The sequence below is a fragment of the Dendropsophus ebraccatus genome, chromosome 10 (genome assembly GCF_027789765.1).
Source record: "Dendropsophus ebraccatus isolate aDenEbr1 chromosome 10, aDenEbr1.pat, whole genome shotgun sequence".
Taxonomy (NCBI): Eukaryota; Metazoa; Chordata; class Amphibia; order Anura; family Hylidae; genus Dendropsophus; species Dendropsophus ebraccatus.
The window spans coordinates 20,929,303-20,956,532 of NC_091463.1; the positions used below are offsets into that span (position 1 = coordinate 20,929,303).

Here is a 27,230-nt window from a genome sequence, read left to right on the forward strand (position 1 = left end):
CTAGGGGGAGTTACACTGTGAGAGTCACTGATGGAGAAGGATCTGGGTGTACTTGTAGATAATAGACTACAGAACAGCACACAATGTCAGTCAGCTGCTTCTAAGGCCAGCAGGATATTGTCATGCATTAAAACAGGCATGGACTCACGGGACAGGGATATAATATTACGGCTCTATAAAGCTTTGGTGCGGCCTCATCTGGAGTATGCCGTCCAGTTTTGGAACCCGATTCATAAAAAGGACGTTCTAGAGCTGGAGAGGGTACAAAGACGGGCAACTAAACTAATAAGGGGAATGGAGCATCTTAGTTATGAGGAGAGATTAAAAGAATTACATTTGTTTAGTCTGGAGAAGAGACGTTTAAGGGGAGATATGATTGATTAATTTATTTAAATATATAAATGGCCCCTACAAGAAATGATGTTCCAGGTAAAACCCCCTCAAAGGACAAGAGGGCATTGCCTCCGCCTGGAGAAAAAAAGGTTCAATCTCCGGAGGCGACAAGCCTTCTTTACCATGAGAACTGTGAATCGGTGGAACAGTCTACCACAGGATCTGGTCACAGCAACAACAGTAGAGGGCTTCAAAACAGGGCTAGACAAGTTCTTAGAGGAAAATAATATAAATGGATATGTATAGAACCTATCACCCCTCCCCCTTCCCTGTATACATCCCCTCTTTGGTTGAACTTGATGGACATGTGTCTTTTTTCAACCGTATTAACTATGTAACAATTTTCAATGGACAATTTTTTTTTTTTTATGCAACTATTTTTTTATTCTGCCTCTTGATTATTTACCCATGACTTGCACTTTTTAAAAAGTTGCAAAAACTGGTGCAGGCCTATGTCTGATCAGTACCAGGTGACTTTGTTTGCAACTTTACTTGGACACATTTAACATGACAGTGTGACTTTTCCCATAAATCTCACACAATATCTTGGAACAAAATAAACACCAACCCACATTAGAATAGTCACACACATTAGACTCCTTAGTTAAACGCCCCCCAATGATTTCTCCACAGGCATTTGTCAAAGCTGCACTTATTTTATACAATCTCTGTTTGGCTAGGGCTACTTGTCCATAATCCCCCACAGAGCGCGCTGGCAGGTAGAGAGCCACTCCTGGCTCAGATGACTAGTTGTCACCCCTCTACTGTCATCGCATAAAATTACTTTTTTCCCCTGTAAAGCTACCGAAACAGGCGTGGCTTTAAGAAGCTGCAGAGCTATGCTGTGCAGCAAGGAACCATATCTGCAAAATTGTGCTGATTGGTTCCCCTTAAGGTGGAAAGCCCCTTTAAAAAAACAAAATAATTTATTAAGGGTGCCTTCACACACACCAGATCCGCGGTGGATTTTATGTTGCGGATCCAGTGCCCGTTCATCCAAATAAGAATACAAATAGACCTCCCGCTGCGTGTATGTAAGTTAATCCGCCGCCGGCCAGAACATACATTACCTTCTCCGCGATCCGGCTTGCTTCGGAAGTTCTTGGCTGGACGTCCTACTCAGCCAATCAGTGGCTGCGGCGGGGCAGAGCACTGATTGGTTAAGTGGGACGAGCAGACGCCGGGAACCCCCAAAGCAAGCCAGATCGCGGAGCAGGTAATGTATGCTCCGGCCGGCAGGGGGTTAAAGTGACTCTGTACCCACAATCTGTCCCCTCAAACCGCTTGTACCACCGGATAGTGGCTTTTAATCCAAGATCTGTCCTGGTGTCCATTCGGCAGGGGATGTAGGTATTGTCCTGAAAAACAACTTTTAAACTTGCAGCCCTGTGTCAAACTGGCCGTGCCCTAGAGTGTCTAGGCATTAGGTTGGCACAACCTCTCTGTACCTCCTCCCCGCCCTTTTCATCATTATGGTGTGTTTACACAGACAGATTTATTTGACAGATTTTTGAAGCCAAAGCCAGGAACAGACTATAAACAGGGAACAGGTCATAAAGGAAAGACTAACGCCCTATTCACACATCCTGTTCCTGTCCGCAATTGCGGATCCGCAGAAAAATAGGACCAATGTATTTCAATGGACCTATACACACATCCGTGTTGTGTACTGGGCTGCAATCCGTTCCGCAAAAAAAAAGGACAGGCCCTAGTACGGACAGTAACTGACACACCCAATACAACTCTATGGGGTCCGTATTTTTTTACGGATGCAATACGGACTGAATTTGCGGATTGTTACTGACTGAAATTTGCGGATTGGAAAAATATACTGACGTGTGAATAAGGCATTAGATATTTCCTCTTTTCAAATCCATTCCTGGCTTTGGCTTCCAAAATCTGCCAGATAAATCTGTCTGTGTAAATGCACCTTTAGGAATGCTCCAGGCAGGTATTCTCCAATTCCTCACTTGTCTGAACATTGCGCAGGTGCCTTAACGATCCAGCCCATGTGCCGAACTCACGCAGGTGATGAATAGTAGAAAATCTTCCTGGAGCATTCCTAATGATGGGGAGGAGGGAAAGAGAGGTTGTGCTAGCCTAATGCATAGACACTCTAGGCCACGCCTGCAAGTTTAAAAGTTGTTTTTCAGGACAATAACTGCATCACCTGCCGAACGGATCCCAGGACAGATCTTGGATTAAAAGCAGCTATCCGAAGGTACAAGTGGTTTGGGGGTGTCAGATTGCGGGCACAGTGTTGCTGTAACTTACATACACGCAGCGTGATGTCAATCCTGCTGCGAGTATGTATTTTCATTGGGATGAATGGGCGCTGGATCCACAGCAGATTTCCCTGTGAAATCCGCCGCAGATCCGGTGTGTGAAGGCATCCTAAAGTAGCAAATCCAACACAGAATAGGGGGGGCATGTTTCTGTACAGTCCAGAAATATATCAGCCATATGCTTTAGCAGCTACAAGGCTGATTTACCCTTTTCTTTTTTTAGATTCAGATCTAACGCGGCCAACTGAAGAGAAAAATCGATGCTATAAAATAATCGCTTATATAAAACATTATATCCAATATATTTATTATAAATCTTTATCAATTCCAATCACAGCGACAGACAAAGTAAACACTATCTCAATGACCAATCTGCTTGGCCTGGATTTGATTGTAAGACCAATATACCGGTTGTGATCCATAAATCCTCTGCCACAAACCAAGGTTTCTGATTTGGGCGATATTACGGTACGTAAGTAAGGCCGCAGATTGTAGTTTGCTTTAGGATGATGTGTTACAAATGAACCAGTAAAGAAAAAAAAAAACATGAGCAACTTTGACACCCAAGAGCAGCATGTGTGGGAAGTTCTGGTAATGAAGGGGTTAATTAGAGTCCTAATAGAACCCAATCATGCAGAACGGTCACTGTGTTCTACTATTCATCAATTGTTCCTTCTCCCATGTGACACTGTGAGCTGTGCTCTTGTGTATACTTAACTTTTGCAATTCTAAGTGACATTAAAAAAAAAGCCAGAAACAGTGCCACTCATCCACAGGCTGTGTCTGGTACTACAGCTCAGGAGTAAAATACATGGATACTTTCTATTAGAAACAGCAACTCACCTGCCCACGTTATGTCTGGTATTACAGTATAGCCAAAGTAAATAGTGGCTGAGCTGCAATTCCACACCCAACCTGTGTGCGGCTGTGGTGCTGTACGTGTTCCTGAAGAAACCCATTCATGCACACGACCAGCCTCCCTCCCTGTCTTGACCGATTGATATTTAGTTTGGCACAGCCTCTTTCACACCTGTGCTCTAAGCATGACATAAAGTGGACGCATTCCTAACTTTGTTAGGACTGAGCTGTAGCACCAGACACAGTCCATAGACAAGAAAGGCGCTGCTTCTGGCTCACATATGTTTACCATATTCAGAAGAACAGTATTTTATACATCCATATAGTGGACATAAACAACACACCCAGTGGGGCTCCATGTCGTGAGTGATAATCTTTAAACATTCTTAAAGGGGTTATCCAGCGCTACAAAAAAATGGCCACTTTTTCCCCTCTTTTGTCTCCAGATTGGGTTGGGTTTGGAAGTCAGTTCCATTGAAGTAAATGGAGCTTAAAGGGGTTATCCAGCGCTACAAAAACATGGCCACTTTTCCCCCTACTGTTGTCTTCAGTTCAGGTGTGGTTTGCAATTAAGCTCCATTTACTTCAATGGAACTGCGTTTCAAAATCCCACCCAAACTGGAGACAACAGTAGGGGGAAAGTGGCCATGTTTTCGTAGCACTGCATAACCCCTTTAATTGCAAACCACACCTGAACTGGAGACAACAGTAGGGGGAAAGTGGCCATGTTTTTGTAGCACTGGATAACCCCTATAAGTTCTGTGACCCTCATCCCCTACAGATCATGAAAACAGGACCCGAATGAATGAATAGCACTACACGTTTGACCCATCTGCTCCAATAACTTGCTATGTGGCTTCAGTGCTGTAGTAGCTCATCCAGAATGAATGAAGAAGCTGCACAACTCACTCGGGGAATAAGGGACTCATATCCTCTTGACAGTTGATGTTCTCAGGCATCAGACCTGCACTGATCACCTATTATAGGGATGGGAAACCTGTGGCCCTCCACTATAATTCCCATCATGCCTAGGCAGCCAAAGATTTGACTGTCAAGGCATGATGGGAACTGTAATTTTGCAACAGCTGGAGGGCCACAGGTTTCCTCAGCCCTGATCTATCCTGAGGATGAGCGATACATTGAGACCTGTGAATAAGGTCACATTCATGGTGCCTCTCAGCTCCTAATAAGCTAGTGTCAGTGTCACAAGGTGAGAAGATCTATTTTTATGTGAAGCTTGACTATTTGTACATGTAGATCTCGCACAAGCACCAGGAAACAAACTCCCTATTATCCTAAGTCAGTAAACAGTGATGTTGCATTCGAGTCAATGCTGCAGAACAAGTTTCATGTAAGTAGTAAAATCACCACTCAAATTTATAAAAAAAAAGTTAATATTGGGGGAGAGCTATCAAAACTGAGGCTTAAACTGGTGCCTTCATTGTGGGCAGCAATGTGTTTCTTTGTGTTTCTTTGTACCAGTTGTGATAAATCCCCTGGCTTCTTCTGATGACTGCCTTGGAGTTAGTGAACTTTGATTGAACATTCAGATTAGTATCTAGACCGTATGATAGTCCAGCAGAGGGCATCACGTTAGGCTGCTGTAGTCTCTCAGTGCTCACCGATTGGTGCCCACGCTTGCACATATCTGGTTAAAGCAACATTGTGGTTACAGTCTCCAGCCTGGTATAAAGGTTAGAGCTTAGATTTGGGGGTACTCTGAATCAGCTTCTGCATATCACAAAGAGCCTGCTGCAGGTAGTGGGCCATCCTCGCTGCGTTGGTTTCAGCACAGCTGTTGAATGCGGATACAGAGAAGTTGATGTGATCTTCCATGGGGTTGTAACAAACACCATACCCATCGGGCACCACTGGGCCGAAGCACATGACGCAGTCTGTTTTCGCAGGCACCTACAAACAATATGCTGTGTTAGTCAGATGAGACGACTTTGATGTGGTATGAAGGAAAATTTAAGGGGACGTACCTGACTGGTGGAAAGGTTGAAATGCATAGCTACAGCATAAGACGTATCCATGAAGAGCTCCGGGATGCTGACCAAATCCTCAATGGCTTGCAGCTTCAACCCCAGCAGATGTCGGTCTATGGCGTTTCCATTGATTGCCTGTGGAAATGAAGAGAATGATGACTTTATGAACGATGCAATTTCATCGTTTTACCATAGAAGGCATCTGACGTGTATTATAGTAAATACTTGTATTCCCTAGAACTTTAGAGCTTCCTTTTCTTTAAACTTCAGTCTTCTTGGATTTTTATGAATACACTGATAAGTGGGTGTTACCAGTCCTCGTCGTTTATTAGCCCATCCACACTCAGTGCTGACTATGTAGGAATGTGCCCCACTGACAACAGGAACGGTAACACCCAGTTGTCAGTTTATCCATACACTTCCAGGAGTAAGACCAAGAACAGCACAGTGCACTATGATGTCCTTTATGTGAAATGTTCGGCCATAGACAACCTGTTACACTTACCATGTCTGTGTAGGCACGATGAGCTTGAACCGCTTTTCTGAGCAGATCCACTTTCTCTAGATTCTAAAAAGGAAAGAGAAAATGTGTCAGACGTTACAGAAAATAGCGTAAACCATAGGCCCCTCCCATACAAAAACAGTGCAGCAGCAGTCACTCACCTGTTTTCCAGCATCCTCCATTCCTTGAACAAATTCTAGAGATGACACAGAGGCAGAGCGGATGGTGTCAGTCCTTCCAAGGCGGAACATTCGTAGTGAGGCGCTCTCGTAGGTGGCACATGCCCTCCCATACATCCTTCAGATAGGGAAAATAATAGATCTTTGTTGAAGGAACCTAAACACCCTGAATTCTAGACCATCCACATATGCATTCATGATTCTGTAAGCTTGTGTTTCCTTAATCTGAAGATAATGTGTGGTACCATTATGCAAAACGATAGCCAACTTTAGGATAGTGGGTCAAAGTCCTTTTAGACGGACCAATATGGGGCAGTCTATGGAAGCAAATCAGCACTAAGGTCGGCACTCATTTGCAGTGCCTTTACATGGCACAAGTAACTGAGCGGCCGGGCCGCAACAAACAATCCCTGCATCATTTATGCGGCCATTTAAAGTGACACTGTCACTCCCTTTTTGCATTATGACTTCTCTACACAGGTGTAAAGGGTAAATTTTAGGTTTGCCTATGCACTAATGATGTCACTGTGGGGGTGGGGCTACAATGGCTATATGGGCGGGGCTAAGTGGCGCTGCGCCCGTGAAGCCCTGCCCAGGTAGCACAATCCGCAGATAATAAAAGGTCACTTTTTACTGGAAAAAGCACCATGACGTATGATATAAAATGAGGTATGAAAACTGCAAAATTTACCCTTTACACCTGTCTAGAAAAATCAAAATGCAAAAAGGGGGTGACAGTGTCACTTTAAACTCAATGCTAGTGTTTACACAGGAAGTTGTGTGGCTAATGATTTAATGGTGTAATGAAAATATGTGATCAGCTGACAGGCGGGCACTTTCCCACTTCCTGGCTGATTGCTGACACTTTTACACGAGCCTATTATTGACTGAATCAGCATTTCTAGCAACGCTCCTTGCCGATAACTGGCCCGTGAAAAAAAAAACCTAGCCTCGATGCTTATAAGTTGATTAAAAGGGAATACTGCAAATCTCTTCATTGCTTACCAGGAGGTGCAGTTTACATTCAGTAACAGGTAAAGCCGCAGTGAATGAAGCTGTGCCTGGTAAGCAATGAAGATGGTGCAATGTTCCCATGTGTGCCGCTGTCTTTTTAATCTACTGATCGAAGTGGGTGCTGGGTGTGGTATTGATGACCTATCTTAAGGATGGGCCATCAACATAAATGTCACCTATTGGTAAAACTGGCACCAAACTCTTCTTACCGAAAATAGGCCAGCTGGAGTGCCACCTGGATGAAGGCATCTGGGCTCAACTTTTCTGACTTTGGGAATTTTTTTCCAAACACCTCAAAAACAAGCACTTTAACATCCAAGTCGTGAACCAATCTGAAAGGGGAACACAAGAAATGAGAGAAGACAGAATGTGATTACACAGTGAAGACTGACAGTCTGAGCCTTGGTCACTGCTTTACATGCTACACAATCTGTTTTCTGTCAATTTTCACATTTAAAGTCCTAAATGTAGGTCACTAATGGTGAGAAGGATATGTTGTCTCACATGTTCAGGTTTTGCTTGGCTTTCTCTATGTCATTCTTGACTTCTGGAGTGATGTTAAAGCGAAGTTTCTTAGGCATTGGTAGCGGAGTCATCGGTGACCTCACCAGATCCGGCTTCTTCCTGCATGAAAAATACATAAAGTTTTTTTTCAATTAAAAATGTTATCCAGGAGTAGACGGTTCAGGTTTAGTGAATCTTACTATAGATTCAACAAAGCATTTAGAAAAAATTTTTTATGTGAACATATTTTCAGTGTCATAAGATAATTCTCAATGAAAAAAAAAAAAATGCAATAAATGTAAATTATTAGACAATAAACACAAGACACTTACGTGTATTCGACAACATGATCAAGCAAGGCCACGATGGGCGGTCCTTCTGCAGGCCCATGTTCATATATCAGACCACAAGACCCGTCCTCCGCTACTATGAACTGAGAACACACAGTACATGAAATGCCTAATAAGCTACAAATTCTGCTCACAAAAAGTCCCCAGGACAATAGTCTCTCCTACCTGAAGGGTTTTGTCAAACCACCTGTTGCCACTGTTCAGGCGGCTGCCTCCACCATGCAGCATCTGAGCGGCCACGCGACTCTTGTAAAGTTCATCAGAGACCTTGGGCATGGGGCCGTCCAGACACACGGTGAAGATGCTCTTCTGGATTGAGCGTACAGATTCCTTGTTGACTTTATCTAGATATAGAAGGGCATCAGACATGTAACTGAAAGCTACTGGACTTCAACACAAAACCTGTTGCTGCTGATGTGCGATTTATAATACTGATGGTTCTCTTGCAACTGTTTGCCAAAGAGATGGGAAGTGAATGGAACTCAGCTGCAATACCAGGCACAGCTGCTACAAAACATACCTGGTAAACCCTGAACGGGCTTAGTGTGGCCCTTTTAATCTGCTGATCAGTTGGGGTCGCTGGGAGTCAAATCCCCAATATTCTGATATTGATGCCTATGCTAAGTATGGCCCATTACCAAAAATTGTCTAATGGAGTGATAATGTTGCTGACTACAGCAAACATCAGGCAACTACTGCCACAGAATAGGGGGCAGAATGAGAAATATGATAAGAAATGGACTGCACAAATGTACTGGAGAGAAGGATTCAGGATCATAGAAAACTATTTGCATTTTGGCTGGACATCCCTATCATTTAAAAAAAAAAAAAAAAAACAAGTCAAAAGATGTTCTCGGTTGGGGTCTGGGTGTTCAGACACCCACCAATCGTTAGAAAACACCGGGAGAGCTATGCGATCTCTGTCTTACTGCAGGAAATGGTCTTGATAGATGTACAATGAAAACTGTACAATGCAGCAAGATGGAAAAGGCAGCGAGCCAGGAGATAAGTGGTTTAGCTGAGTGCTTCTCCTGATTTTTTAGGTGACAGGGACCCGTATAGCTGTAGTAAGCAATCTGTATTGGCAGAGGGGGTCTAGTTAAGTAGGTGAACAAAAACGATTGTCCCTTCCGAGGCATGGATATGTCAGTATCTTGTCAAAACTGGGTGCACACAAATCTGTGTCCCTGTATTGCTCTTGTGGGCATTTAAATACATTGCTATTGGCCGCACATCCCATGTTTACACAAAGAGACATGCAGCCGATAGCAATAAATTTTATCGCCCACACAAAAGACGCAATCAGCCGAGTATTGGTCATTTTCCTACTCCTTGGTTGATAGCTGACACTTTGGTACGAGCCAATTATCCCCCAAAGGAGCATTTCTAGCAATGCCTCTTGCCAATAATCTGCAAGGGCCTCTAGATAATGTTTTCTTGTCTATCTCACCTTTGATGAGGTTGTTGTAAGCCTTGGCCCAGCTGTTCCTGTGATTGGAAGTCAAGATGCCGATGGGCTCCTTGTTTGTTTGCAGTGACGTCCCCCAGATCTTTTCTAGTTGATTAAAAATCTGATCCTCGGTGAGAGGGCTCCCATCACTGTTATACACATCTAGTTCAAAGAACTGTCGAAAAGAGAGACGTGATTACAATGCACCATATATGTCCCATATGGCAAAGCACTGGTTTACTATCATACTTAAATTTATTGTCACAGTTCATCTTGGGGATCAGGTTTGCGAACAGGGGAGAGTGCGTATACCATGTGCCAGTCCGTGTAGGTTGCTCTAGGTCAGAAATCTCCAACCTGTGGCTCTCTCAGCTGTTGCAAAACTACAACTCCCAGCATACCTAGTTTTGCAAAAGCTGGAGAGCCACAGGTCAAGAATCACTATTCCAAGGACATCAAAGTGACACCCAAACATATCAGGTCTTACCTGGAAGTTGTGAACCACAGTTATGTGAGTGGGGGGCTTCTTTACTTGACTGTAGTTGACCACAGAGTCGCGCTTTGGGCCAGGAACTCGACATGATGACAGAATCTGGTAGTACTGATTCATACATAGAGCTTTACCACCTAGATGCTCCACAGGGAGGGTCTCACTGTAATAGATAATAGGGAAAATTTATTTAGGACCACAGAGATGTCAATGAGGGGGTCTGATGATATTGATCCACTACTCACTTGTCTATCATGGCTTTAAAGTCCAGAACGCCCTCAATCAGCTTTGCAGCAAATCTAAACGAAAAAACAGAATCCATTATGATGAACATTAGGATAAGACGTGATGTGTGCCTTTAACCCAACGCTATTCAATTTACTACTGGTGTATTTACTACTCTGAAAACATAGCTGTGACCCCAATCATAGTATCAATGAAGGGATTTGGTGGAGCTCTGAGTAGGCACTGGGGCCCAGTCAGTAACATACCAACATTTTTGCATTCACTTATGACCACACAGGCCTATATATTCATGGGAGAAGACCACATAGACCTCTATGGTGACAGAAACAAGGAGATGAGTAAACAAGCCTATAGATATACGAGAATGGTTGGCTACACCATTGTGGTCAGTGTAAATGTATTTTAATCCTTCATAGATCAGAAGGAGATGAATGGCTGTCAACTTGGCACCCCTGGGGTAAAATGGGATCTTACAGGAACAATCTATTTTATTCAATCTATATGTCCCCTGGAGCAGACTGGCAGGGTCTAAAATCCCTTGGTCCTTGCATTAAATCTGTGAGATCAGTTAACAGCAACTTGACAAAAAAGGCACAGGCACAGGTCACGTTAAAAAGAAAGAAACCTTTCAATCACATGACTGGGCTGCACAAAAGATACCTGTATCATTCGTGCAGCCATTTAAATACATTGTTATTGGCTGATAAAAATAATTTTAAGGCCGCACAAAAGATTAAACCAGCTGACAAGTGGGGGTTTGCTCACTCTTTGACTGATCTCTGGCTTTTACACTGGCCAATTATCACTAGGAACGGCCTTAATCGGCCTTTAAGGTCCCAATACACCTTCAATAACTAATGGCAGAAGGATTGTTCAGCTGCCAGTTATCTCTCCTGTCCGCCACCATCCTCTCCATACACAGGAACGTTCAGCATGCTTGAGTGTTTCTGTTTGTTCTATAGGGAAGGGAGGGTTAAACTGCAGCCAAACTGAGAGATCTGACTGCAGAATATTTCTCCCAGAACAAAAGGGTTGTGTGGTGATTTTCCATCATGCAAGACCCCTATCACCACCAACAACTTTTGTCGGTAAACAATTGGAAGAGCTGCATACACGTGGTACGGGTAGGGCCAACAGTATAAGGTGTATGGGGACCTTTAGTTACAACAGGCTAATATCTCCATCTATGTGCTTCATTATTAAACAACCTAATAAATAAAATGACGTTGTGCAATGTCACATCCTCCGGCCCTGGTGAGGAGGGGTATACGCTGGAGGTCACAGCGAGCAGTCAGTGATCCATACATGTCGGAGGGTTTGGAGTTAAGTCCCTCTGATAAATCTTACTGGACTTTATTTTCAGCTCCGGAGGGATAGCTGCCAAGTAAGTGTGGGAAAGGTCACTCTGGACAAAGGTCATTTTCCAAAATCACTGCCTACTACAATGGGAGAGACATAAGTCACTGTACAACACACATGAAAATTACAGAATAAAGCACCAAGTTACCTTAGCTGTCCCTGTCTGTCTGCAAAATCTTGTTTCGGCAAAACCACTCCAGGGCTCGAGTGAACCACCACGGGTAGACGGTATTCTAGGTAAGCCGTCTGCAGCCACCAGTCAGCGAGCTGCGGAGAACAGAACATAAGGCTTTATGAGGAGTGTATTGTAAAATGTGACTAGATCAGAACCCCCAGAACTGCAGGTCCCCCCCAGACCCTCTCAGCTCAGTACATCACTGCTTCAGGCTGACCGATCCCTCCGCCACTCCAACATCGTCTGGTTTAGTTGGTTGGAGATTTACCATAACCTTTTTTTCACATTTACTCATTTTATAATCTGCAGCAGTGGTCTTCAACTTATGGCTGTTGTGAAACTACATAGCCTGGCATGCTGGGAACTGTAAATATCCAACAAATGGAGAGCCACAGGTTGGGGAACACTGATCTACAAAAACAGTATCCAGTCCTATGACCATACCCAGTTTTCAGTTTTCTTTGCCCTCCTCTCAAGACCCTTTTGCAGCCGCTCGCCCACTCCGGATGTCCTGAAGTCTTTTACCAGCTCGCTGGTGTGGTTCCATTCTTCTTGACTGACCAAAGGTTTTAAGGCCAGAAGGTACTTGTCCAGTGTCTGATGCAACGGGGGTATGGGAAGATGTGGTAACCCCTCCTGGTGTGCCAAGTACCTACCCGGCAGCTTCACCAGTGACACAGGCTTCACTAGGCGAGCCGGCTTGGCCTAGAAAAAAACATTAAAAAAAAGTTAAAAATGTACCTGTCATCATAAAAAACTTTTGACATGTCAAAAGTTTTGATCGGTCCGGGTCTGAGTATTCAGTGCAGAGTATGGTCTCCTGGCAAGTTCTTACAATCAGTATGGGTCAGAACACTCAGATCCAGACGGGTCTAAACTTTTGACATGTCTCTATGATGACAGTGACACCAAGTGGTTATGCCACTCATAACATGTAATCCTGCAGTACATAATGCGTTGGAGCCATTGTTGTCCCTTCCCCCTGCTCTTATCCATAGGCTGTGTCTGGTATTACAGCTCAGCCAAATTTACTTTAACATGAAAAAGGCTTTGATCCATAAGTTGAGAGTATATGGTCGGACCCATTCCCCACTGTAAACCTCCAGCATACATAAATGTAGAACTTTGGTAATATTTCATAAAGGAATGTATACTGTGTAAGGGCCTGATGCATTATTCTATTCTATACGATTGATGAAAGATATGACAATGTATAGAAATCTGATACAGGCCAAAAGGACACTCTTTGTCCTCCTTTGGGGAAATGAGGGTCTGTATCTAACCTGGCACATGCAATAAGGGCCACAGACATGATACCGTTCTTGTTAGATCCGTCTGATTGTTACAGTATATAGAGATAAGTAATGGCATGTACCTGGTGCGTATATTTCTCCATAATGAAAAAAGTCAATGTTGGCAGAAAAAAAAATTAAAGAGAATCTTTATATATCATCATACACAAAGGTGCGGGCATGGACAGATACATAAGATCATACCAGTCTCTAAGCTGGTGGCTGTTTGCAAAGCTATAAAATCATGTTTCCTTCTAAGCTCAAGTGTCATGGAGGCTGTGCTGAGCTACAGCATGTATGCCTCCTCCCTCCCCCACCCCTCCTTATGTGATTGGTGTACAGAACACAGTGATGGACATCAAGCAGGAAGTTGGAGGCGGTGGGCATATTGCAGCTAAGCACAGCCTCTATGACACTCGAGCTTAGAAGAGAACATTTAATAACTTTAAAAAACGCCATCCGCTAAGAGACAAGTATCTTCTTCTGTATCTCCCTATTAGATATCTGTCCATGTAGTTGTAATATCTGTGACCACCCTTTAGCTGCCATAGACAAATATATATTACAATCCATGCTATCCATGTGGTGCATTTACTCCCTATTTGTTGGTTTAGTGTATTATTAAAATAAACAAGCATCAGTATATATTGGGTTAATAGAGCAGATTATTTGCTTCTAGTGCATACAAGGCGTTGTCCAGGCATACTCACCTGACCGCCCCCCCCCCCAATCTAATCTGGAAAGGAGCATGGAGAGGTGCTGCTGCACGCCAGGCAGGAGAGGTGCCAAGGCAAGCATCCAGTGCCAGTCACTACAGCACTACTACTAGAGGTACACAGCAATTTTCACTACCATACAGGCTGCACAGCCAGTGATCACGAGAACACACTGATCAAATTGCAGAAAGTGAAGGTGGGAGAGTTGCAGCAACTAACATGCAGCAATGCCAACACATTCACTTTCATTATCTGAAGGGCAGACAGCCTGATACCATGATCATTTACATGCGTCATGGTAGAAGTCACTGTGTAACCCCCGCCTCACTATAATAGAACATGTAGACAATACTTGCTAGGCGTCAGCGAATTACCACGGTACCTGTCCGGAGAGCAGTAGTGTCTCTCCATGTTCAATGACAGATTGGCATAGACAACCCCTTCCAGCACTACATCATGTGCGGAGACTCAATCCCAGAATATTACTAAAGGACTGAATGTATGATATGCTGGAGTGCCATCAGTACTTGCTCCTAAGGCCAGCTACACCATTCACACACTGCAATATGTGCAGCGATACCAAGTCATAGCCAACATTAACATGCACAGCAATCCTTATGGAGAAGGAGCCACAGCCAGGCAAGGCCAGCTCCGCTAGGAAAAAAGAATTACTAGCTGTACAAATAGAACATAACCACTCATGGAAATAGACCATGAAAGTCTGTCTGGATCCTACTGCCTATATATGCAACCAAAAACAAGAGCCGCTAACAGTGATCTAAATGGCGGCTCTAAAGTCTTAGACCATTTCTGCCCATATGCCCTACAGTCCTCCATTCAGTCACTAGGCTGTCCCACAATAGTCCTCATAGAACATGGTGTGCCAGTGATCACAACAGCCACAATATAATACTTCCTTATATCTCTGGTTCCTACAAGAGAAATGCACGTCCAAGTGAATCCTATAAATATGGAGGTGACCCGATTCTTCACAGAGAGCTCATGTCAGGGAAGGAAATGATAAGGCTATTAGATTTCACCAGACCCGAACCGGTTGTGTTAGATGTGGCAGTGGCTTACCCCCCTTACCTCCCTATATAGAATGCATGCATGCTCAGCCGAGCCAAATGTGCATATAAATAAGAGATCGACTGACAGCTATCCGAAGTTCTGAGCCTGGCATCCTTCCATACAGGTATATATGTCTACTGCAAGTAATGTTATACAGGTGGAGTATGGTATACGCTACGGAGTGAACTAGGGCCAGGTGGGGGTTCATTTTTGTTTTCCAATAACAGGCGGCTTCCCCTTTCTGTCCATCCCTATGACTGGACCATACAGCAGCTGTCTGGTTGTCCTGACTGTATGTTAGAGGCAGCATTGATATCATTCTATGCTGAGCTGTGCAGGAACAGTGTGGTGTTTGCTCTCAGGGTAGAGTATGTGAGATATCTGTAAGGCCCACTGCATCATATGCTAAGAATGGGCTTCCCTACACTGCCCTGCAATACACCATACTCCATACACTATAAGCCTCCAGTCTGTGGCCCTCTGGCTGCTGCAAAACTACAACTCAATGCACAGCCAACCACTGTCTGGGCATGCTGAGAGTAATAGTTCTGCATAGTTATATATTGTCTAGGCCAGCATACACATTGGATAGTGAGCCGGTTGTGACAAAATGAGCAGGTTCAACACTAATGCCTAATATGTATGGGGCCTTCTGAGTGAGTCTGCACATGGCAGCTGAACCAGTCCATATGCAATGTAGATATCACTGTTCCCCAATTCATGGCACCCCGGCTGCTGCAAAACTGCAACGTGGTCTGACAGTCAAAAAAAAATTCTTTCAAATCAACTGGTGCCAGAAAGTGCCAGAGATTTGTAATTTACTTCTATTAAAAAAATCTCAAGTCTTCCAGTACTTAGCAGCTGCTGTATGCCCTGCAGGAAGTAGTGTATTCTTTCCAGTCTGACACAGTGCTCTCTGCTGCCACCTCTGTACATGTCAGGAACTGTCCAGAGCAGCAGCAAATCCCCAGAGAAAACCTCTCCTGCTCTGGACAGTTCCTGACATGGACAGAGGTGGCAGCAGAGAGCACTGTGTCAGACTGGAATGAATAAACCACTTCCTGCAGGACATACAGCAGCTGATAAGAACTGCAAGACTTGAGCTTTCTTAATAGATGTAAATTACAAATCTCTGGCACCAGTTGATCCAAAAGAATTTTTTTTTGTGAACAACCCCTTTAAGGAATTACCATTCAGGGGCTTTGCATGAAATGATATTAAAATGCTTTTTGTTCTTCGGAACAGCGCCACCCGTGATGACAGGCCATGTGTGGTATGGCTCTCACTCCCTATAATCCCCTTCTGCATGAGGATTATGTCCTTACTGATATCTAGAAGAGTTTCTATTACTAATCTAATCTAAGGCACAGATGATGGAATCTTCAGCATTATCCTCACTTTCTCCTTACACACCATGGATATAACAAGATTATAGGTAACAAGAATAATCCACCTCCTGTAACACAGATTCCCATTATTGTCATCCCAGCAGAAGCGAATCACATGGAAGCAGGAGAAGAGGCCAGGCTGGAGAAGGAGGATGTAAGACACAGAGCGGACAGGAGGAGGCGTACTGTACCTGATGTCTACGGCGCCTGGCATCCATCGTCTGTATACAGAATAGCTAACATGCAGGAGCAAAAACCCTTACAGACACAACACTGTTCTATTCTGTTAAGGAAACAAAACAGCAGCCATTATAATGAAGTCATCTCTGATATTACCCGATTCTGTACAGAATCTCACTTAAAGGAGCAGTTTGTACTCTAGAGCTGCACTTCTTACAGTAGGCTATTTACAACTACATCCCAACAGCATTAGGTGGTCCCCAACCTGTGGCTCTCAAGCTGTAAAACTACAACCCCCATCATGCCTATAAAGACCCCCATTGATATCATGTAGGAGGAGTACATCCGAATATCTTCATAAGGGTATTCTGACATATACCGTGGTTTATCCAATCACATAAGGAATTACTGTCACTTTAAAAAACTTTTTGACATGTCAAAAATTTTGAACAGTTAAGGTCTGAGTGTTCCGACACCCATTGATGGCTAGATAGAACCGGGGGCAGCACGTGGCTGATCACTTTACTCCCAGGCTTGCTTGTTAGGGTATGCCCACACTACAGAATCCCGGCGGATCACCGGCCGCAGCTCACCCCCATAGGCACTATTCTATGGTTTGCCAGATTCTGCCGTCTGCCCGAAGAATGAGCGGGTTTATTATTCGGGCGGATGGCGGAATCTGGCAAACCATAGAATGAAGCCTATGGGACCAGCGGAGATGCGCGCGTCCGCAAGCGGGGGCAAGCAACAGAATTTGCAGCAGGTGATCCGCCGGGATTCCATCGAGTGGACATAACCTTACAGAAGTGCGGTTGTATAGTAAGTCTATGGAGCCCAACTACTACGATGGGAAGGGGGCAGCAGCGAGTCGTGGATTGAAGCGCTCTCAGTCATTATTTACAAGGACTAATGTGGGAATACTGGAATATATGACCTCCCTCTATGACTGAGAGGGTGCTAACTTCTAGGACCTCTAAAGGGCCTGACAATGCAAACATGTGGTGCTGAGTCAGTGATGTGTCCTGAGCTGTTTTTGCTCACTGTCAGCCACCATGGAGAAAACAAATCACTGATCTCAGGGAGATCAGCCAAAGATAACACTGTTAGGTGCTGGCTAAAGCGCTCAATACAGTGAAATCCTAGGTGTATTGCTCCCTGGAATATATGAATATGCAAAAAAGAGCCTGTGCAGGAACTGCAGCCAGCCCAATCCCAGTCTGACCCCCCAGGGATCATGAAGCGATGGCCCGTCCTAGTGTGATGGGAATACCCATTTAATGCGCCCCCCCCCATCTGAATGCCCTGTGTTCTCTCACCACAGCTGCCCAGGTGTCACAATTCCTATAAGTTGTCCTCAGGTTTCCTTCACAGTACTGTAACATATACCCCAACATATTAACTAGTTCAGGAAGACTAAATAAAACTGATCTGAAAGCTGCAACATTATGAGCAAGATTTACTACTGCAATGTGCAGGGGTAAGCTTGGCAGCGCTTTTCTCTCCAAGAACAAAAGGGTTGGGCATCTGAAATCCAACACCCCTGATCCCTCTTTCCTCTGACATCATCTGGTGGTGGAGAGCTGGAAGGCCGCTGTACAAGTTAGACAGTCGGGTGAATCTGCCCAAGTTAATGGGTTCAGCCCATTCTCGTCAACAGTATAAGAACTTTTACCAACAGTATATATAACAGTATACAACCTTTACTAACCAGTCTACAGCACCAGGGCCGATTCTAGCTTTTCTGAGGCGAGAAATGACAAAGCGCCCCCCCTTATGCCTCTTCTCCTGCTCTATGCTGAGGTCAGCTCGGAGTTCGGCAGTGCAGAGAAGACATAATATAGCGTCCCCGCTGCTGTTAACTTTTTCTTTTCTACAGTGTGTAAGTGATGCAGAGTATAATAACTCTGCATTATTGAAAGGGTTAACAGCAGGAGACACTATATCTATGTCTTATGTGATGTGAATACAAGGCTTCCAGTGCCACCTCAGCGCTTCTCATGAGGCAACTGACAGGAAACACGGCCGGGCACTGAGCCGTAACTAGTTGTAATGATAAGGACACAGGACACTGATGCCGCCCCCCTCAAGGACTGTGTTATCTGCCACCTGAGGCGAAGACTTCACCTCGCCTCATGGCAGATATGGCCCTGTACAGCACTGACGCATATAAAGACCATCCATCTAAGGGGGCATTCAAATGTTCCGTGATTATGATCTGTGCGGCTGTGTCAGTACAGATGTGGAGCTCCTGGCATCATAGTGATGTCTGTTATTCTAGTCCATAGCACATCGCCCGTGCACGGACTGTAAACGCAGAACGTGTGAATGCCCCCTAGTTTGTACAGTCTAAGAACTAGACAGTGTTAGTAACTTACTCCCCCATCACACCTAGACAGCCAAAGCTTTAGTTGTCCAGGCATGATGAGAGTTGTGGTCTTGCAACAGCTGAGAGGGCTGCAAGTTAGACACCTATGGTCTAATGGGGCCTCTCGAATCTCCACTGATAGATGAAGAGTAGAACTGGGCATGATTTGAACTGCCTGAGCCTTCCATGCAAGGATATAATTTGACAGAGGTGTCTGGCAGTGGCTTACCCCTCCTTCTCCATTGGGAACACATGGTCACTCCAAGTAACGTTCATTCATGTCAATGGAGAGTTGTGGAGCGGATGACCATTCCTCCCACAGCTTCTGAGAGTGTATGGCCACCTTTATATCCAGCTGACAATGTGGACAATCCCTCTCACACTTGGCAGACGTCTCACTAATTGTGCAACACTTGGCGGGAGAACCAGGACTGCGGCCATAATACCGCCTCTCAAAGCTCCACGACCAGAAAAACACTATCATGCTGGGCCAGGATATATCAAGGATTGCTTGAGTAACAACTTCCCAATATGATATTATTAACTCCCCCCCCCCCCTTGAGCCCCACACCCTATGACTGCATTCACTCTTGCGAAAGGCTGGGTTCACACTACGTTTTTTTCATCCCATTTTTTGCAAAAACCGGATGCATTTGTGTGCATCCGTTTTGATCCGTTTTTCCATTGACTTCATGGACACGACTACAATTTTGTGTACAAAAAAAACTGATTTATTTTGATCCTTTTTTTTAAAAAAAATAATGGAAGTCAATGGAAAAACGGACCAAAAATTATGCACACAAATGCATCCGTTTTTTGCAAAAAATGGATGAAAAACATGGAAAAAAAGGATGCCTTTGTATGCATTGACTTCAATTATAAAAAACACAAATGGATCAAAACGGATCAGTTTTTTTTAACAGACACAAAAATGAGGTCAACTGCATTTTTGAGTACGTTAAAAAAAACGGATCCCGTTTTGACCTTTTTTTTTTTTTTAGAAGTCAATGGAAAAACGGATCAAAACTAATGCACACAAAGGCATCTATTTTTCTTTTTTTTTATAAAAAAAACAAACAAAAACAAAACAGATTGCAAAACCGTAGTGTGAACCCAGCCTAAGGAAATTGCTTCTCTGACAATGCCATAGTATACAGAGTCATATTTACCAGATGTGGACGACTCTGTTTAACATATAGCTAGCACCGTTATACCCCTCCCCCTTGACCCTCTCACAGTTTTTACATTCCCAGCATACCAATTTCTGTAAGCATAAGCATGGACTTGTTGTAGTTTTTCCCCATTGACTTCAAGGGTTAACATATGAGGTGTGTCATGGACTGTGACAGTCCTATCAATCAGATCGCTGTAGCAATATAATGAATATCAGTGATCTCCAACCTGTGGTTCTCTAAAAAATAAAATACTAAACTACATCTCCCAGCAAGCGTGTACAACCAATTGCTGGAAGTTGTGGTTTTGCAGCAGCTAAAGAGACAGAGGTTGGGGGTCACTGATATACTTTATTTGTGACTTAAAAGGTAAGAAATCGCAGGAACGTCCTTGACTACACCTGCTGCACTCGACCCCTCACCTGCTTACACCTCGTGCCCCCCGACCTTTATTCTTCCACCATTACGAGGTGTCGGCCATAGTACAGAAGCCAGTTTACATGCACTAAAGTGGAATGTAAACTTTAGCCCAGTTTGACGGCCTTGATTTCCCATTTCATAGACACAGCGTGACCTTTGATCACCCACAGCAAGATGAACTGTAATAACAGATTACAGCTCTGCAGGCCTGTACCAGCCAGACACAGACCCACCCCTCCATAACCCAAGGATGGACTATAGAAGGTAACCATGATACCAGTGGGTGTATATAAAGACTGATTTATACCCACTCATCTACTAGAGGTCGCCACTAAACTTTCTGGAAACCCTGAGCGGTGTAGACGTCTCTGGTGTCCTGCACAGTAACATTCACCCCCTCCTCACTTCTGCTTTGTATGTGTGTCAGTCCTTACTGTAGCCCTCGCATTCTATTCACAAGGCAGAAAAGTCACTGCGGTGCAAAGGATTGTGGGAAAAGACATCAGCAGCAGAAAGCAATGACAAAATGCTAAGTAATCTCTATTCAGCTAAATATATAGTCTGTGCACAGTAACTATCATGAGCTCCAGGGTACGCCATGGGCCTGTGTGTAACACAATACACTGCAGGCATCCCTGCTATTTTCAGTCGGTCATGGCGAAGGGCGGTGACATACATGAACATATGTGTGGGCTGGGGTCATCCTCTAGGACAACCCCCTCCCCGCACTCAGTGTCTGCTTACCGAAGACAGAGCAATTCGCCCTCAAATCACTGAACCCTCCTGTAAATAGACGTCCTCTACTGTTAGCTATAGCATCTATTTATCTGATTCTAGAAAAGCAACCAAAACAACCTACATAATGGTCAACACTCGGCTTCCCACTCACCAGACGGTCTTGCCATTTGGGTGTCAAAAAAAAAAAAAAAAAAAGTGGGTGAAAACTCCAGAAGAAGCGACAAAGTCTATATGTTTGACAATCATCCAGCTTTCATGGGATCAGATATCTTAGATGTAGCACCTGAAGGGTAAAAAAAAAGTTCTCCCCAAGAGTTATAGGGGTGGAAGGTGAGATCTAGTTGCTGTTTGTCTACATAGTTGTGTAATTGTATACAGCTCTGGAGGTTAAAGGGGTGCTCTAGCAAAAATCTTTTTCTTTCAAATCAACTGGTTTCAGAAAGTTCTATAGATTTGTAATTTACTTTTATTTAAAAATCTCCAGGACTTATCAGCTGCTGTATGTCCTGAAGGAAGTGGTGTTTACTTACCAGTCTGACACAGTGCTCTCTGCTGACACGGGAACTGTCCAGAGCAGAAGATGTTTTCTATGGGAATTTGCTGCTGCTCTGGACAGTTCCTGACATGGGCAGAGGTGGCAGCAGAGAGCACTGTGTCAGACTGAAAAGAAAACATTTCCTGCAGGACATACAGCAGCTGATAAGTACTGGAGACTTGAGATTTTTAAATGGAAGTAAATTACAAATCTATAGAACTTTCTGAAACCAGTTGATTTGAAAGGAAAAGATTTTCACTGGATAACCCCTTTAAGTGGCATGGCATACAAAGAGAGAAAAGCTCATAGCACCTCATCTCATAGCATCTCACTGGAATACAAGAACCTGTGGGTCATTTACATGTGGGTCCATTTACACAGAAAGATTATCTGACAGATTATCTGCCAAAGATTTGAAGCCAAAGCCAGGAATAGATTTGAAAAAGAGGAGAAATCTCAGGCTTTTCTTTATGACCTGATCTCTGTTTATAGTCTGTTTCTGGCTTTGGCTTCAAATCTTTGGCAGATAATCTGTCAGATCTGTGCAAATGGACCCTAACTGTACGCACTAAGGAGATATTCACACATGGTATTTTTATGAGATGAAAAACATGTGTCCAAACCAAGTATGCAAACCCATAATCCAGGCAACATCGCAGGACCATAGATGATCACCTAAGGGTATGTTCACGCCAAAACAAATCAGTGTATAAACAACCGGTTGCAGAAAACTTGGATGTTTAACCCTACCCTTAAGGTCGACTGTGAGGAGCAAACGAGCGCTGTCAGCGCTCATTTTCTCCTCGTTCCCCGCTTGCCGTCACTGCTATTACACGTGGCGGCAGCAAGAGGGTGACTGCGGGAGGGGCCGCAGGGAGCTAAGGGGGGTCTGCCCGGGTGATTGCTAGATCATCCGGACAGCCCATAGAGGATAGTGGCGGTCTGCTGCCGCTGCTCTTATTCCGCGGAGTGACGGCAGCAGATCGCTGCTATATCAGTCGTTTGTTTTTCAACATGGTTGAAATACAAACAACAGCAATGATCAGCCAACATGAACTGATCTATTCCATGGGACGATTATTGGCCGATAATCATTCCGTGGAATAGGCATTAAGCCCGTATTCCACGGGTCGTTAAGAGGAGTTTCTCGTTCCCCACTCGCTGCCGCCGCTATTCAGCGCGGCGGCAGCGAGCGGGTAAGTGCGGGAGGGGCGGCGGGGAGCTGCGGGGGGGCTGCTCGGAGGATCGCTGATCGTCCGGGCAGCCCATAGGATATAGCAGCGTCTGCTGCCGACGCTCCTATTCATCGGAGCGACCGCAGCAGATCGTTGCTATATCAGTCGCTTGTTTTTCAACATGTTGAAAAACAAGCGACTGCAACGAACAGCCGACATGAACGATGTCGGCTGATCGTTGCACTCTATTCCACGGGACGATTATCGTCCGTAGCGGCCGATATCGTCCGAATACGAACGATAATCGTTCCGTGGAATAGGGCCTTTAGGTATGTGCAGGGCACAGAAATGTTTGCTTGAGGATGACCCCCGTTGTCATTCACTGGGGCTAATCTAGGTCTTTAATGTACCAAAATTCCTACCCCTCACCCCAGCAGCACTGACAATCCATACAGAAATATTCTATTGCATGTGAGCAGTGTTATAACGTTTGTCATGGTCATAGGATCTGACACATGAATGGTTCCCAGGGGCATGTTCACATAGTGTAATACCCTAAACACACTGCACAAATCCTGAAGACAGCCTTGGATTCCTGCAGCCTATTCTAACACTTCAGAATGCAGAGGAGCACAAATCCATGTGAATTCCCAAGCGATGTGCTCAGAACAAATGACAGGTCCCATTATTCTGACATATCTGTAATAAGCAAAAAACAAAACACTAAACCTCACAATGTAAACTGAGGCATATATTCCCATAGACAACAATGGGTAATGGCGACAATCTGCAGCAGCAGGCGGTCTCAGGGTCTGCCCTCACATCAGAGCGCCATATGCAGACATAGCCGGGGGGTGGCTAATGGGCGTACAATTCTACCAGTATATTGTGTGGTTATTGGCCACCATATGCAATGTGGAGAGTTAGGGTCCTATTACACTGAGCAATTTTTAACGATTAACGACTAACGATAAACAATCACAAACGAGATTGTTTATCGTTAACTTGGAGTCGTTCACCATATTACACAGAACGATGGTCGTTAGATACGATCGTTACTATGATAGTTTATTCATTCTGATCCTAGCAAAACAATGAGCAATTACACTGAACGATAAGTGGAAAAAACGCGGAACTTGAGTGAACGAATGTGGAATTACAGCGAACGATTTACGATAATTTTAGGTTCAGCTCTAAATCAACGACCAACAACATACGATTTTCTGATCGTCGCCTGCAATTACACAGAACGATTATCGTTTAAATTCGAACAATTTAACGATTTTTCACGCGATAATCATCCCGTATAATAGGGCCCTTACTAAGGCAGCGGCCCCAGGCCATGGGGTCTACCTACTACACCCCACATTGGCTGGAGGATTACATGGTGTCCAATGAAGTCAGGGGTCATGCTGTGACCTCTTAACAACCTCTGCCATGGGTAATAGAGGGGGCACAGAACCCCGAGTGGTAAGTCCATTATAGGGGGTTCTGTTTAGACATATGATAATTTTAGGGGAAACTTATGGTAAGCTTCTCTTTGTTGCCCATAGCAACCAATCACAGATCAGCTTTCATTTTACCAGAGCATTATGAGAAATGAAAGCTGAGCTGTGATTGGTCACTATGGGCAACCAATAATATTGCTATATGACAGCACAATGCATCTCCCTGTTTACTTAGTAGTGACCAGGACTTCACTCGCTATTAGGCTCAGGCTACATGGCGACCATAAAGCACAGTGCTGCGCTGCCTGATCATGTGACTTATGCTAGTGAATGGTGTAACAGACAAATGGCCACAACTGCAGGGTCATGACCAGAAAACATAGTGTTGCCCCCCCCCCCCTCGCCTTACAATAACCGGAGAATACACCTTGATGCCCATAGCAACCGCTCAGAGCTAAGGAATAAAAGCCGCGCTGTGATTGGCTGCCATGGGCAACAAGGTTGTCTGGTATACAATGGCTGTAAAGCAGGTTACCATACTGTAATAACATTGTGCAGCTTCCCCGGGTTACGTAACATGTAGCAGTAGTGTAAGGTGTTACCAGTCACCACACTACACAACTACAACTCCCATCATACTTCCCTGCACCCTCTAGAGCAGTGTTCTCTAACCCAGGGATAGGGAACCTTGGCTCTCCAGCTGTTGCAAAACTACAACCTTCATCATGCCTGGCTAAAGCTTTGGCTATCCACGCATGATGGGAGTTGTAGGTTTGCAACAGTTAGAGAGCCAAGGTTCCCTACCCCTGCTCTAACCTGTGACTCTCTAGCTGTTGTGCAACTACAACTCCCATCAGCTGTAGTCTTGAAAAAGCTGGAGAGCCATCGGTTGTGGCTGCAGCCGACTGATTGTTGTATGAACTGAGGGGAGAACCAAACCCCTATAGCTCTGTGGTGTGTAGCTACACCAGATCCATCATAGGAATCATATAACATATTAGTGAGAAAAAAAATAAAAAATAATAATAATATATATAAAGAGGTAAAAACAAGATAAAAAATATTCTTTGAAATGTCAGCCCTTCAAGGACACCAAAATTAAGCGGACTACGAGGGCGACTATATCTGCAGGCTCTGGTTTCAGAAAAAAAAAGTGACAGAGCGTAATATCCAGAACTGGTGGGCTATCCTGGAAGGAAGGGGTCAGTACAGAGATACTGTATATACATAGAGATAAGTGTGCCCTCCCCATGTGTGTGTGTGTATATATATATATATATATATATATATATATATATATATATGAGAGAGAGAGAGAGATAAATAAGTGTGCCCCCAGTGTGTGTGTATATATATATATATATATATATATATATATATATATATATATATATACAGAGAGAGAGAGAGAGAGAGAAGTGTGCCCCCCCCCTGTGTAAATATATATAAATATATATATATACATAGAAATAAGTGTGCCCCCCTGTGTGTGTATGTATATATATATACACACACATACATACATACAGATAAGTGTGCCCCCCATGTGTACTCCAGGCTGCTGCTGCACTCACCATGCTCCTGGCTAGGAAGGCCAGCATGTCTCCTGCAGGACAGTTATCAGGTCTCAGAGCAAAGTCCCCCTGGAGCTGTCACTGCCGCCCTGTCACTCACAAGGACAGTGACAAGGGAACTTCATTGCCTCACTGCCTACACAACTCTGCTGCGCTGCCCATAGATGCCAGGGTGGGGCGCAGCGGCCATGTCCCCCGGGCTCCCCTCACACACCCCAAATTCCCTTCCCTATCCAACCCCCGGAACATCCAGCATTCACAGGGGGCGTCCTCTACTCATGTGCACGGCAAATGTTTGCAAATAGCAGACATACGCAACTTGGAGGATGCCAGGAACAAACATGGCGCCGGCGCCCTCGGTTGTTTTCACTGCTCAATTAAAAATAAATAATAGGATCGATAGGAAGGGAATGAGATTTGCCCCCAGTAAAGATGGCTGACGTGACAGCGCGGCGGCCATTTTTGAAGCTGTCAAGCGCCAGGTTTTGAGTCTTGCGGTGTGTAACGAGGGGGGCAAGTAGTTGTGTGTAAAGTGACTGCCTAACAGCTTGGTCGGCGGCTGCTGCACGTGAGGGAGGAAGGGTCGCTGTTTCCAGGGTGGAGGGGGCGTATCCTCAGAAGGTGAAAGACAGCGAATAACGGCCGCACAGATTGGCTGGCGGAGCCGGAAGTAGCAGCAGTCACATGGCTTCTGCTGGTCCCTCGTTGCTATGGTAACCACGGCTGAGGCGCCAGTGCACCGACAGGTCTTGTCATGCAGCCGTGGCCGCCCTGGGGATACCTGGCGGCTGTAGAGGTCCTGTATAGCCCAGCATGCCTCGTGTATGGAGCTTGTAGTTCTTCTACAGGCGGGGAATCACTGATTCCTCCATAGGAAAGCAAAAGCCTGGTAAGGAAGAAGTATGTCTGCTGGCGATGACCAGTGTAATGGAGATCCCAGTCATAGCCCCCTGTCTCCAGCATTGCTTGGCGCCATTTTGAGTTACGTTGCCTCGTATTTACATAGGGCCAAAGTATTGCAGGTGTGAGTTATAGCTGGCGGGGATTTCTAGGACTGTTGTAGGCAGGGCCGGCCTGAGGGAAATGGCGCCCTGTGAGGAACGGTTTTTTCGCCCCCCCCCCCCCCCCCCCCCCTCATAAACAAAGCTCCTTCAGCCTCTCACCCGTCCAGACAACACCCATCATCCCCAGCCATACACACAACTGGCCCCCACACAACTAGCACCCCCAGCTCCCCACACAACTAGCACCCCCAGCCCCCCCACACAACTACCACCCCAGCTCCCCCCCACACAACTACCACCCCCAGCCTCCCCACACAACTAGCACCCCAGCCTCCCCACACAACTACCACCCCCAGCCT

At 44.9% G+C, this 27,230-nt stretch overlaps 2 protein-coding genes across 3 annotated transcripts in view; one reads left to right on the top strand and one right to left on the bottom strand.

The window, feature by feature from the left end:
- DOLPP1 (dolichyldiphosphatase 1) overlaps nt 1-16,509 on the top strand; it is a 34,240-nt gene extending 17,731 nt beyond the window's left edge. The window contains exon 8 of the mRNA XM_069943234.1: nt 16,362-16,509. Within this exon, the coding sequence (XP_069799335.1) occupies nt 16,362-16,455 (94 nt within the window). The 3' untranslated portion in view covers nt 16,456-16,509. The remainder of the gene's footprint in view (nt 1-16,361) is intronic.
- CRAT (carnitine O-acetyltransferase) lies at nt 5,008-26,385 on the bottom strand. 2 transcript variants are annotated; one of them, XM_069943232.1, is made up of 15 exons: nt 25,868-26,385; nt 16,452-16,543; nt 12,238-12,498; nt 11,767-11,885; nt 10,259-10,312; nt 10,011-10,176; nt 9,524-9,698; nt 8,239-8,417; nt 8,056-8,156; nt 7,724-7,843; nt 7,429-7,551; nt 6,188-6,323; nt 6,030-6,092; nt 5,522-5,659; nt 5,008-5,447 (listed from the first exon to the last, which is right to left on the bottom strand). In XM_069943232.1, exons 2-15 carry the CDS (start codon nt 16,476-16,478, stop codon nt 5,232-5,234), a joined length of 1,878 nt encoding a protein of 625 aa, XP_069799333.1. In that variant the 5' UTR covers nt 16,479-16,543; nt 25,868-26,385; the 3' UTR covers nt 5,008-5,231. The 2 variants fall into 2 exon arrangements, with proteins under 2 accessions (XP_069799333.1, XP_069799332.1); XM_069943231.1 differs by lacking the exon at nt 16,452-16,543.
- Nucleotides 26,386-27,230: the final 845 nt, after the last annotated feature.

Bases quoted from the DNA above. Each gene is read 5' to 3' on its own strand.
- CRAT (XM_069943231.1), bottom strand. From the start codon at position 25,894: ATGCTGGCCTTCCTAGCCAGGAGCATG. The intron at 11,886-12,237 runs GTATGGTCATAG...TGTTCTCCGCAG, and splicing joins CAAAGAAAACTGAAAACTGG to CTCGCTGACTGGTGGCTGCA. The intron at 5,448-5,521 runs GTACGTCCCCTT...TATTGTTTGTAG, and splicing joins TCAACCTTTCCACCAGTCAG to GTGCCTGCGAAAACAGACTG.